This window comes from Cordyceps javanica, chromosome 3 (assembly GCF_051103115.1).
Source record: "Cordyceps javanica chromosome 3, complete sequence".
NCBI lineage: Eukaryota > Fungi > Ascomycota > Sordariomycetes > Hypocreales > Cordycipitaceae > Cordyceps > Cordyceps javanica.
In genome coordinates, this window is record NC_139297.1 from 3,195,013 (window position 1) to 3,209,077 (window position 14,065).

A 14,065-nucleotide genomic window follows, 5' to 3' on the forward strand; every position below is an offset into this window, starting at 1 on the left:
TGCGCGCAGGTGGATCAATATATGACCAAACGTTGGCCGTCAATGACCATGTTTTCTTGGCACATTGCCTTAAAGTACCGCCTCTGTCCTGCTGTGGTCAATTGTCCCCAGGGTTGCTTATTCGTAGAGACGTGTTCTCAGATCTCAGCACGTCGAAATTAGCAAAATCAGGTGGCTCCGTAAAGACCATGGCGAACTTGGAGTGACGCAAGCGCTTGGTCAAACGACGCATATCGCGCCGCCGATAATCATGCATCACGCAGTTAAACCCATCGAAGGGTGTTGCAAGATAGGTTGACACTGAATGATTCTGAGACCAGAAAAAGGCATTATGTATAACAAAATTTCATTACATGGTATCGCAACACGCTTTCACTTCCATTGACAGCAAGCAACCTCTTTATCTGAACCTGACCCCAATCTCATTGCTTCATGACCGCCCACTGTACTGTCTTGATATATAGATGCCGTACCTGCGTTACTGATGGATCGAGTACGGGGTCGTTGCAGCGGACGAGCTCATCTCACTTGGTGTCGGCGACTCTACAACCTGACTGCGGATAGCCATGATCCATTCGTGCTGGAGCAGCTCGACAGCTGTCCATCGCTTGTTCGGGTCGCGAATGAAGCACTTCTTCAAAAAGTCAAGACCCTGCGGGCTCAAAAACTCGGTGGTAGGGAGTGCCGGGGCGTTGCCTTGCCCAATGTTGTACATGATGGACCACTCGTTGTCGAGGTTTGCCCAGGGCCGGCGTCCGGTGGCCATCTCCAAGATGACGCAGCCCAGAGACCAGATATCCACAGCCCCAGCCCTAGCAGAGTTTTCTGAGAGCTCCCCTTTGATTACTTCGGGTGACATGTACATTGGCGTGCCCGTCATTGACTTGTTCGGCTTTGTTGCGTGCAGATCCTGGGCCAGCGTTCGACCTTGCCTCGCAATCACCTTGGCGGCGCCAAAATCGACATACTTGATGATACCATTGTGGTCAAGTAAGATATCTGTCAAACGGATTAGCTATCATCACTCGAAGAAGAGGGGGGTGGGGGGTGTCTCATACTCTCTGGCTTAATATCACGATGAGTAATGCAGCTTTCATGTAAATACACGAGACCCTCCAGCAGTTGCAAGGCATAAACGGTGATGACCTGCTCGTCCTCAATTCGGCCGTGCTCGAGCAGGTTAGCAAGGGACCCTCCGGAACAGTATTCCATGAAAATGTAGACACGGTCACGGTGAACCTCGATACCGTGGTAGGCCACGACGTTGGGGTGATCCAAAACTTCCAGCACACCCATTTCGTCGCGAATCTGCTCCGCAATAGTCGGAATCTGTTTGGGATCCTGTAGTCGAATCTCCTTGACAGCCATCAACTGGCCTGACTCAAGGTTCATGGCGGCATAGACGTTACCAAAAGTTCCGCCTCCAACAAAGTGGCCTTGCTGCCAGCGCATCGTCATATTCATTGACGATGACGACAGGTAGGCCAGCGACCGGTCGGCTTCGTTAGTCGCCTCCAGGACGCGGCCCAGCGATCGGCGCTCGGCTTCCTTTTCAAGACGGAGTTCGTCAACTTTGTCGAGTAACCCGATCCGTTGCAGTGCTCTGCATCTGGCGGCTTCCTCGTCGTCAAGCATCTTCTTGCTATCCAGCTTCTTGAACTGGCCCATCATCGCCTCGATTCGTTCTCTCTCAGCCTGTGCCGCCAAGTTGGATCGTGCACCCATAATATCAAAGTGTGAGATTAACACTGACATGCAACCGGCGACTTTGATTCGTAGCGTCGAGTATTCCTTTTCGCCGAGCGCGAGAATGTGTCGCCCACGAGTCATGCCCATGGCCAATTCGAGTGCAAGCACTGCCCAGCGGAACGTCTTTCTGTCGGAGGCAACACAATCATCGCAGATAAAGCTAACCCAATCGAGAGCAAGCTTGGTAAGTTTAAGGTTATTCATTTGGCGTCGGTTGCTGTCCATGTAGAGTAGTGACCGCTGACCGAATTCTGTTGCAAACACAAAACAAGTCTGGATGAGCTCGTGACAGTCTTTCCCGGTTCCAAGCGCCTGCCTTCGAATCGTTTCGACGCTGTCCATGAATGTGTTGGAGAGCTTATATGTGACTTTCCGAATATCCATCAGCTTTTGGTTAACCTTGTGAATGTTGGATCTCGTTTCCTGCAAAAGATCAACATGCGTTTCAACCGCGTCCAGGAATTCCTTCCTGGCATTGGGAAGTGCTTGTGAGCTGGTGGCGCAGAGACGAAGTTGGCCGCGTTTCAAATCGATGACTTGGTTCTTCAGTGATACATTGATAACCTCGCCGAACCAACTCAGAGTCTCCTCAGGCCTCATTACCAGGATATATCCAACACTCGACTCGTCAAAAGTGTCCTTTTTTGTAATCGCCATCATCGCCTGAATGTCGTCGAGCCTGTCATGCAAGTCCGGGGATGCTATGACATAAATGCCGTCCTTTTCAAAAACACCCGTCTGTACTTGGAAGTGGCCAGTAGCGGCTAATTGATCAAAGAACTTGGACAAGTTTTCGGGCGAGTATGAAATGCTATAATCTGACGCGTGCTCGTAGTTGTCGCTCAGCATGCGGGAAAAACGTTGCAGCATTCGCTGACGCACACGGACTGAGTCTAGACAAGCCTTGTATCGCTTCGTCATCTCAGCAGCTGTCTCACCTGGTTTAGCCTGTAGTTCTCTCTCAAATGTTTGACTGAGACGGCTGATGGCCTTTAAGGTTAGGGAGCTAAACTGCTCAGCAACCTCAATGTGGCCCCGCTGCAGCCGCCGGCCAATATCATTTGCGAACTCCCATTCTTGGAATAACAGTTCAGCTTCCTTGAAGGTATTTCTGTTGCCCGTGAGCTTCCAGTTGAGCATCTTGAAGTAGTACTTCAGCGCCTCCAGCACGACGTGATCAAATGACTCATCGATGCATGGAGGGAGATCCCAACCGGGCTCTGGCTTCTCGATTGTGAGGTATTCTCCCTTGATTCGAATGGCTGCTTTGAGAAGCAGCTGGAACTGGGAAATCATCTGATCCTGCATCAGTGGATTCTGCTGGGCGGTCTCCTTAACTCTCCTAGCGTAAGCAAGACGCATTCGCGTAATCTCTTCGATGAGTCTAGATGGGAAGCTGATGAGTGTTAAAAGCTCATCCAAGTAGGGTGGCAGGTAACGTTTCTGGAACGGTACAGAGTTCCGTATAAACGTCTCCTTAGCCTTCGAGATGATGTTTCCAATAGGTGGCAGCATACCCTTGGAGGTCGATGTGTCATCGTCATCAAAAAGCGATTGCAGCCCGTCCTCTTTCATTAGTCGATCCAGAAAGGAGGCTTCATCGGGCGCAATGCCGTCCACGGCTGGTGATCGCTGTTTGGTGCGAGAGAAGTCGAGCTCGTCGTTGCCAACCCACTTCTTCAGAATTGACAGCTCGGTATTGATCATTTCATTCGTATTGTACCATGACATAATTGCTTCGTAGGCTTCACTGAAATGTGGCGAGGCTGCTGTTGGGTGTTCAGCAACGAGGGATGTCCAAGAAGGATACAAGCTCTCGCACTTTTCGATCGAGGTGACTATGTCGCGAACCTGCTCGTATGGATTTTTTCCCGCTTCGCTTTCACCCTTGACTTTGAAATTGATAATGTCATCCAATGTCCGATCTAGAGTGGCGCGCGCCTCCTCTACAATACGCTTCTGCACTGGAAGGTGTCTGCCGCAGACTTTACTGCGGACGCCCAGCCAGAGTTCTGATTTGTGGCCAGTCTTTCCGACAGCTTGATCGGATGAGCCGATCAGCCTCTTCTTCTCTTGTCGTACAACATCACCAGTCAGGACAGCCTCAAGCATGCCATGCCACTCGAGTCTTTCCCGACTTTCGGGGTCCTTTAATTCGTCGTCGGTGGGTTGCACGTTATCATTTCCGTAAAACATGATCGTTTCCTGGTCAAGACGATCGTCGAAAGGACTTTCAGATGAAGGAGTCTCCCCATCCGAGTCCGAGTCATTGCCAATGTCATCGTATTGATTGAAATATTCGCCATCGTATTCTTGCCGTAGCTTCTGCACGTAAGCTCGTTCCTGGGCGCGAAATCTACTATCGCTCGGCCAAGGGCGCGTTGCAGAGGATGAGCGGACAGTACCGTCGTATGTTGAGCCTGTCTGTGGCGGCCGTGGCCTTCGAGATGTCGACGGGTTATATGTGCTGGATGGTGTTCTTGTTGGGCCGAGTGGTCGTTGGAGGTACGCTTGGTCATCGCTATTATGGCCGCGTTGGTTGCTGCTGACTGAACCGTTCACCATGGTCTCTGTGCCATCTCCATCATCTCCTGTGGAATCAGGATGTCCCGACAGGCCAGAATCATCAACTTGCTGCTCGAGGCTGTGGGCCGCATCCTGGAATTCCGGGGTCGAGCCCTCAGATGCATCTGCGTCAGCGGCAGCTCCCGTCATAGAATGCTCTTGCGACGCAAAGTCGAGGCGCGAAACCCCATCGTCGTCGCTGCTAGTGAGTCGAGCACCGTCGGGCAGAATGTTGGCCATTTTCGACGAGATGCTGATTTTGGTCCGTTGGCAGTCGATCCCTTGATCTCTCCCTCTCCCCCTTAAGGATCGGTCGGCGGCAGCAATCAACGGTTCCCCGCTGCGGAAAGCATAGAGGCTTCGCGGTCAGATTTCGTCTTTTTCGATGGTTGAGCCTGAATGATGGATGGTCCGAGAGTGCCCCAGAGCACTTGCGGGGAGCTGAAGGTATACTCAGCAAGGAGCCTCACCATATTGTGCTGGCACTCTGAATGGCAAATCGCGATGTAGTGCAGCTGTGGCGTCGCGTTTTCATTAAATTTCGCGCCACATGACACATCCACTATTGTGGCTGGTGGGTCTTGGCATAGTAGCGTAATAAGTAGTTACTTAGCGGTTGATGTCAGAAATTGCAACTCAGAAGAATAATTATTACTGAGTATGACAATGATGACAACGATGATAACGATGATAACGATAATAACGATGATAACGATAATTATAACGACAGACAGAGGACTAGTGAAATTCCTTCCACTTGTTTCGCTCGTGATTTTTAACGACGGCTCTTTCATTTGTCAGTCAAACATGCAATCCGCAGCCTGGCTTTACATTTTCCAAAGATGCGCCGCAAGTCTGGACAGGCGGGGAGCTGCACAAAGAAACACAGCCGCGCAAGCCTCGCAATTCTAATGGCGAACCGAGCCGGAGCTTTTTCCCCCCCCTTCCTCTAACAGTGCTGTCAGAAAAAATCATGGCACAAGCAGAGTGCGATGGGCGGGTCTAGTCAACTGACGTGAAACGAGCACACGGACTGGTGATGCTGTCGGTGTGCAGCTTCGTTACGCTCTGGCGACTGTTGCATTTGTGCATCTGGCGCTTTGATTTCTAGGTTTTGATATCAACACTCCCGTAAAGAAAAGCAGAGTCGATTACGTGTGCTGGGCAGTGTGCCTTTCTACCTCATCACAGCAGTTGCAATAGCTTTTCCCAAGGACTCTCTTTGGTCATACATTTTCGTTTATCACACCAGAATGTTTTCTTCAAAGTCTCCCTGAATACCTCATTTTAAACTTTTTAACCGGGAAAACTTGCCATCACAGAGCCTTCCTGCTGCTGTATGTGATAACAAGGTCACTAATTGTATTAGCATTGAGCCTCTGACGGTGTGCATGCCGGTATGCTGCAGAATATAACCATGTCTAGACCGATATTTATCCCGAGTGAAATAAAGCCTGTCCATGCAGTGCGTGAACCGCTCGCCATCAGTGCCATTCCCGAGCACGGACATGATTTGAGGGGCTCGCAACTGGGGGCTGCAGTATTGGTTCCAATGGATATCATACCTCGGGCTCTTCAATTTTATGCTAGGTCGGTACGGATATTTACTCTCGAAAGTCAAACGCGACTTAATATGCAGCAACCCGTGAGTTTATTGATGAGTGCAAGCAGCTCGTGGCCCGCGAGGCGGAGGCGGTGGATGTATGGCGCCGACGGAATGCATAGAAGTTGACATGAATTTAGTCGTCGAAAATGATAGCAATTCAAATGCAAAAACAAATTAATTATGTGATGACAGTGCGTTAGGGTAGCACTGAGCTCGGCTTTGTGACGAGGCCGGACTGGGTTGATCATGTAGGTAGCTTTCACCATGCAGCAACCAACTCATCCGTGGAATGCTGTACTGGACTATACCACTTGAGTTAGTTTGATAGCACTCATCCTAGCGAAGTAATTCAGTTGAGGATGGTGATGGTAAATTGGAGGCTGGCAATGGACGGGGGAGTATGTCGACTAGTCGCAATCGATCATGTCAACTGCGAGGTCGTGAGAGCGACAACAATTTTTCAAGGGTCAACATGTCCTCTTAGTCTACTGTCTAGCTGAAGCTCGCCTCATGTGAACAATGGAAACCGGTCCAGAGCTCAACAGTGCCAACGGGAGAAGCAATTTCTCTCCCCGCCATACCAAACAAGCGTCTTCAAGCAGTGAGCAATTCTGTCTCGAATCGCTCCCCGGGAGACTGTTCTACGTCGGGAGTTCTGAGCCGCGAAACCAGCACAGCATCTTCTCCATCTTCGCTAAAGACCAACATCAAATCACATGCGCTTCCACGGGCGAGTTAGCCCACATTTCAGACTGGAGCAATATGCTTGAACCTGAACCTTGATGTATCGTATTTTCGCCTGCTGGTCGTGACTGAAAAGATGCAGAGAAGACAGCACACTGCCTGCCAGAGCAAGCCAACTCTGGATATGAGAGTCGAGAAGGGACTGCTCAGAGTTAGATGCGCTACACACTTGTCGTCCTCAATAAGTAGTGTACAACATCACGTTTGCTCTCATTGCGCCTTTTGATGAGTTAATTGAGACGAATGAGAAACGCCTACCGTACCATGACAGCTTCAACACATTCCAAAAAAGGACAGAAACTATCGAACCGTCCTCGGAATAAGGGGAAGCTGTCTTGGCAATTGGTACAATGGCGGACGTAAAAGAGGTCATGTGTCACTGAATATCCACTGCTGTGTGATGGTTAAAAACGAATATGCGGCTTTGGGTGAAACGAATCTCCCCACGTCTCACTCATGGAAAAGACATGATGCAGTGTGTTGTTCGCTCCGTGTACCGGTAGAACACGGTAGGCTGTTTTACGTTTGCGCTCGCCATTTCGTTATTCGACTATGCATGCATCTACGGAGCAATCTGTACACAGCAAAGGATTGCCTTGTTCAGGGGAACTTTTTGCGATAAGTACGGCGCTAATGGTCGGGAATGCTCCCTGCCAAGGGGCTCTCATCTGGAACAATGGAGACCTCGGATAATACCCCAGTGACATCGACGTCTTGCCGGGAGTGTTTCAGCCCCAATCTGCTCATGATATTTGTCCAGTTTTTGTTTTAGTTGTGGCCATTCTTGCATCTATCTCCGGTGAGCGTCATGTCGCAGGCGCTGGGAACGCCTTCTGCAAGAAAGACCTGATTGGTGCAAAGGTTGTGTCTCTGCTTGCTTTCTTGCACTAGCCATTCATTACGGGGATGCAGATCACGAGCGTTGCTTGGGCCTTGACAAGACCTCTTTGCTTCTTCTGTTGGCGGGCCGCTTGTCCGCATGTCAGAGCGCCGCTGCGGCTCTGTTGCGCCTGCGAAAGCTTGCTTTTTCTCCCCCCAATATTGCTTTGTCAGGGGGGAGGGGAGGGGGGGGGCTAATTCAATTTTCTCACTGTCAACTCCTACTTGGGTCGTAGGCTACTTACTGAGTATGTACACTCAGTAATCACTTCCAAAGAGTATTAGTCCACTCCGGCTTGCCGGCAGCCCTGGCACATTCAACGGCTATTCTGAGATGAGACGTGCGGGGACCAGTGCGGGATCCCCAGCGTATTAGTGGTAATTGCAGGAATATTTCATACCGCTATGCAATGTTAATTGACGGGATCACCCGAAAATGATGCAGAGGTGATTTCGGAAGAGGTTAATAGAGAGCACAATATACACGTAGTACCACAGGGGTTGCATGGAAGCTTCAGCAACCATTATGGATTACTTGATTGCAACTCAAGAGAGGACCTTTCAGATCCCTTAGCTTCGTGGCCAAGGTTGGCCGCTTCCATCTTTGCGGCAATCACGGTAAATCGTCTTGACCGCTCATAGCCGTGCAGCTACCAGGAATATTACTCGAGCCCCCCCTGCGCTCCTTACAGCCTTGACAACCTTGACAACCTTGACAACTTTGACAGCCTTGACAACCTTGACAGCCTTGACAACCTTGACAGCTCTGACAGCCTCTACATAATGCCAGTAGTGGTCGGCCCCGCAGACCCGAGAATCCGATCATCTCATATCAAAACACACACTCTGTCTCTCTGCCTTTTGTTTTTATATTCCTTTGAGTTTACGAGAACACTGCGGTGGACTTGTTACTAATACCAAGGAGAAGACGGATAGCAGCAACGCCGACGACCAGTAAGTACACTGCATCACCACAGCACTCATTAGTGTTGACCGGGGCATAGCTTTCATCCACACAGAGGTACAAAGCCGCTAAAACTAGCTGCATTGCTCGGCTCCTTAACTCGGACGGTTTTTCATCTGCCTGGTGACGCTACGATGCCCAGATTGTCGCTAGCTGTGGCCAGTCAGTTTCACATCCTTTGCAGCGGGCGCCGTAGCTGGTTTTAAGCGAGCACCCTAGTACGCAAGCTCGGCGCACCATCAAAGCATTACCAGTAGTTGGGTGCTCAGGAATCTTGGGAGCACAGGGATAAATAGTAAAGAACGGACTTGGGACCCTGCATTGCGAGAGCGGGCCAGTTACCATCTCCGCGCTACTGCGGGGGAACAGACATTTTGGTTCACGCTTGCTGGATACGCATGCATGCATGCATGCCAGCAACACAAGAGGTCCACTGGTCTCCCTGATAACTCGCCATTATCCCTCGACACCTGTTGACCTGGTCCAGCGATGGGTTCATGGTCAGCTCTTTTCAAAGAGGGTTGGGCTGATGTGGCACGCCACTATGTACTCCGTAATAAGCTGTCGAATAATGTCAAGCTCGACGCAGTCGGCTGGTTGCACGGTTCGTTCATTGGTCTATGCTCGGATGTACAGGAAGGCGGCCTATCCGCTGCCTCGTCCAAGACACGTCTTGAGCTATGGCGCTCCTAATAGTAACGAGGCAACGAACCCGATTGCCGCCGTCAGATTTTTTTGATTTTTTGATTTTTTTTTTTTTGCCCATGCCGGAGAGGCTCCAGGACTCCTCAGACCCCAGCAAAGGGGAGGGCTGCATGTTGTGACATGGGCACACTCCGCAAACAAAAGCCACCATCCACTAATAAGAATATCATCTGTGCGTATGAACGGAGTACACCAAGCCGATTCCCCATGGATATCGGTAGTGTATTTTCTGCCGGATGCATTCTTTACTTGCTGTCCTTGGCCGCGATCTTGAAGCGGCTGAGTAACGGGTGCATGCTCCGGGAGAGCACGATTGTGGGTATGATGTACTTCATAGTTGTCGGATGATGCTATTCAATCAGTGCCGCTCTCTGTGCTGGTGTTTCGCAATTGGGCAGGTATTAGTACATGCCAGCTAACAGCCAAGGTCGGCTTAGCAATGTGATGCATAACAATGCCCTGCAAATCTAGACCCGAAAGCGCATCACGAGCATTTGTCAAAGATGGTGGAAGCCATCCGGGTTCTAAAGACTCAACCTGCCGAAACACGAAATGGCATGACGACACATCATCTTGTCTCCTCTCCTTGTCTTTTGTTATTTCCTGGGCCGCTGTCCAAAACCACCTCAGTTGACAGACAATCCGAGGGCAGGCCAACTACCCATGCACCTCGTAACCAAGAGCCCAGGATAACAGAGGGCCGCTGCAATCCGTACGCTTTACATAGTACGCTTTATTAGTGGCCCGAAACAAGGCTGCCCTGGATGCCTGGCCACAGGTTTCTTCTTTCCACTGTATTTTCTTTTTCCTGCCCCTCTAAATAGCACCAGGATGTTGGGTGTATTAGCGGCCCGCCGCCATTTTAACGGATCACCGATGCCTCGCAGTCTCAATCTAGCAAAGCAAAAGGGGAAAAAAAAAAGCCAAGACAGTAAAGAAGCAAAAAAAGTAAAAAAGTAAAAAAAGTAAAAAAAAAAAAAAAGTGACAAGGAACAGGCATGGGTATGCTTCAATTCCCGTCACAAGCATCACAGACATGGCGGAACCCGTCCGGGCCGCCACGAGCGACAACGTGAGGGAACTTGCTAGGCACACAGACACGCAGGCAAGGGCGGTAATGAGCGCGGATTCAAACGTTTGGTCAAAGCATCTCCACTCGGCCGCGACATTCAACTCTGTGATTATTGGCGGCCGACTGGAGTATGGACAAACTGGTGGCAAAGCAAAGCGTCCCCCCCCCCCTGCGGAGGCGCCCGCCCCAAATCATACCCCGGCAGCCAGCCAGTTTGGGCGAGGCATTGGGCGCTCATCCTGGGGGCTCTTGCCGACTTGCTTTTTTCTTCTTCTTCTTGTTAGTCTCCTGGTGCGTTGCTAATAGCAGCAACGAGACTATGACTGCAATGGGTCAGCCCGGTCCTCCCCACCTTTTTTGCTCTCAGACGTGAGCTTTGGCATCGTCTCAACCTGCATCCACACACCAGCGTTGGCCAATGTAATGATGGCGCAACAATAAAAAAAAAAGTGCTTTTTATTACTTGTGTTATTATTCTTGTTATGATATTCATTTCTCTGCGCCCTGCGACCCCCCCGGGGCTAGCAGGGACCGTTAAAAAAGCACACAGAGTGGGGAAGTTGGTCTCGCTCTCTCTCGCGCTCGTACCGGCTTGCTTCTTTCATCCTACACCCACCCCCTCCCCCCCCCCCGCCATAGAGGCAAGCATCTTCCTTCGTATCCTGCCTGGCAAAGGCTGCTGTATACCGTACCTGCGTAAGTGTGTGTGTGTCGCCTTGCCGTCTCGCTATACTCTGGGTCTGCCCGCACTCCCCCTCCTTCTCTCACCACACCTCCCGACTTACAAGACTTTTTTTTTTTTTTTTTTTTAATTCGAATGGCCCGTCACTTTGCCTCCCATAGTCGATTGCTCCGTGGCACACTCTCGCTCACAGACATATAATCCCATCGACCACCCGCCCTCCGCTTCTCTATCTGATCTCAGCAAGGCCAAGCTTATTCTCAACGACCTTCCTTTTCACGTGCCCACCATTATGCCAAAGCCTTGAATCTCAAGTTTTATTATTATCGTTATTGCTTCCAGGCATACTCCTAGCTCTGCTGCTCCGTTCATCTCCGTGCTCTCATCATTATACTCTAGGTTGCCCTATAGCATCGGTCATTGTGGCTCCCCGCTTTCGGCTTCCAAGGAACATCGCTCCCCTTTTCGTCTGAATTGATTAATATCTCCGTCTGCTACGAGGTTTTCTTGTGGCATATAAAGTCGTGTCGAGCTGCCCTTTAGCACGAGCTTTTCACTCCACACTTTCATCAGAGGTATGTGGTTTTGTCCGTCACAAACTTTGAGAAACAAATGTACTGACAGGCCATTCTACAGCACCGTCGTCAAGAACTCAGCCTCAATTCTTTTTTTTATTTAAAAAAAAAACAACCCTCCCCGCCAAAATGTGTGACTTCACCAAAAACTACTACATCTACATGTCTTGCGTCGACCCAGGTCTGCACTTCTGCAGCACTTCGACCGACGGCAGTCGCCAGCATTCCTGCCCGGCAGGTCCTCATGAGAGATACATTGTGATTCAGGAGAGCTGCCCCTTATGCTCCGGCTGAGCAAGTTCCTTGGGCCATAATTATCAGCCACGCCGGTCCCAACCCACTCTTGGACTTACAGGGCATGGATGGTATACCTCGTCACAACCATTACAAACTGAAACAGTTTAAACTTTTCAGTCATCACACAGGGAACCTCAAACGAGAGCGCATTGTCGCTCATTTGGCAGATCCTCGACACCCAAGTCGTCAAACATCCCCCGCTGGGAACATTCCCCGCCGCGGCATGGCAGCCCCTCGATTACTGGCGCCTCGATGCCATTCCCGGCTTCATGAACCCTTCATGGTGCGTGGAGTCGATCCGATAAACCATTCTTGGTACTTTGCGCGACTCGTGGGTACGGGGATCTCGTATGAGTCAACCGCTTCAGTCCGTAAGAGGTCACTTGGCGGACTGCACAGTCTTGATCAAGATGGTCGCTTGGCCATCACTCGGGCGATGCGGGGTTCTTCCAAACGATTATTACTATGTAAATTATACCAGTACGATATGTTTCTAGCAATCAGTCAATTTGTAACTTCTTAGTCTCTACTTTGTGAAGCAGCCTCCGCTGGTCCTGTCATATCTCGCATGCTCGCATGGCCTCATGCAGACCCGCAACGTCTGGAATTGTGAAACGATGTAAGGCGATGCTCTCCCTTCCGCAGCTGCAGCGTAGGCCGCTTGTCCGCGAGAGGTCGCGCTAGACGTCAGGAGCACCAGTTCCATGAGCCAACTAGCTTGGTAGGGTATGTATAATAGGGAGAGTCACGGCACCAAAGAGCATTCAGTTGACTTTGCCAGTCATAGGCACTGCGAGCATAGGACCACGCTAGCTTGAGAGTTTGATAATGAGAGTTGCAGAGTACACCGAGTTTCACGTATCCACAAGCCGCCCACGAGGTATTTTCATAGCCTTGCATACCCATTTCCCAAAGAGGCAACAGGCTAGGAAACACAGTTCGCATGACTCGGCAGACTTACAGTGACGATAGGTCCAGATCTTGCCCGACGGCATCCAAAGAACAAGATGGAAGTATGAAAAAAGAGAAACGTGCTACAGAAGACCTTCAAGCAGGCAGTCGGCGATGCTGGCAAAGGCAACGTTGCAGACACGGGATATCGGGAGATCGTACTGCAACACACCGATAACAGGCCACAGTAGAGTTTTGTTCATATATTTTACCTTTTCGGATTAGAGACCACCAAACTACCGGCGCCTGTTCCGTCATCCCACCCCGCCCTCTCTGGGCATTGCTTTGCCGTCCTTTCAGTTGTCAAGGCCGTGCCCAACTTGGAGCCGCCTGCGCACGGCCCTTTTTGCCCTCATTTTCTCTCAGCAATACGGTATCCGGTACCGACAGTAGCTGGCTCAAGTGACTGGGAGCAGGTACAAGGTAAGCAGATGAGAGATGCGAATTTGACTTGCTGAGAAAAGAGCTTCTACCTCCAACTGTGTCCACCGCTGTAATGTCCGATGGACCTGAGAAACGAATCACATTAGAGGTCAGAATCCAACACCGTAAAACCCAAGAATACCATTAATAGCACCCGACTATAAAGTTTCTCACGCCAGGGTGAGCGCAAATCTGCTATCCGGCCCAGCAGTTTCGCAATTGCCGTGTAGCTGCCAACATGGCTCGGAAAGATAGTCCACTACCCATACACAAGTCCTTGTAATCAGTGACAGAAAAGCACCTCCAAACTGAACAGGGGCATGGCTGCGTTTGAAATGGCGTGAGAGCGTGTCGAAATGAGGCCTGGGTTATAGGAACGAGAAGATATTGAGCCCAGATGTGACCAATACGGCCAAGGGCAACGGCGCCATCTAGCGGCATGAATGCGACGTGCATGCTGTGACGGCGGGTCGTCAACGCGAGGCGAAGCAGCCACAGCTAGGCAAATCCTTGATGCACGGGCATTGCTGGCAAGGGTGTGGACAAAGAAGGGGGTCGATTGACAGCGCAGAGACCATTTCCAGGAAGCGGGGGGGGATTCACTCTACACTCCCTCCTCCTGCTCCTTGGATCGAAAATTGTGCGTTTTACAGGCCTGTTCCTTGTACATCTTGAATTCGGCAACAGTGTCCGTTTTCGAAACGCCCCGAGGCGGTGGCCTGTCTGATCACCAACTGACTGACACAACTTGGTCATCGGGGATTTTGCATGCACCATCCTTGAGCCTATCGCGAGCGCGAGCTAAGAATGGCCCGCCGCTTTCAAGCCACCATCTTTCATCATACACTCGACC

The 14,065-nt window shown here is 50.7% G+C and overlaps 2 protein-coding genes across 2 annotated transcripts; one reads left to right on the forward strand and one right to left on the reverse strand.

Annotated features, from left to right (window-relative positions):
- Positions 1 to 478: 478 nt before the first annotated feature.
- V2A60_005165 (mitogen-activated protein kinase kinase kinase) lies at positions 479 to 4,554 on the reverse strand (the record flags this gene model as incomplete). Its single annotated transcript, XM_083256478.1, has 2 exons — positions 479 to 999; positions 1,059 to 4,554. 2 exons carry the CDS (start codon positions 4,552 to 4,554, stop codon positions 479 to 481), a joined length of 4,017 nt encoding a protein of 1,338 aa, XP_083112604.1.
- Positions 4,555 to 11,670: 7,116 nt separating this feature from the next.
- V2A60_005166 (uncharacterized protein) lies at positions 11,671 to 12,143 on the forward strand (the record flags this gene model as incomplete). The annotated part of the gene is made up of 2 exons (XM_083256479.1): positions 11,671 to 11,779; positions 11,956 to 12,143. 2 exons carry the CDS (start codon positions 11,671 to 11,673, stop codon positions 12,141 to 12,143), a joined length of 297 nt encoding a protein of 98 aa, XP_083112605.1.
- Positions 12,144 to 14,065: the final 1,922 nt, after the last annotated feature.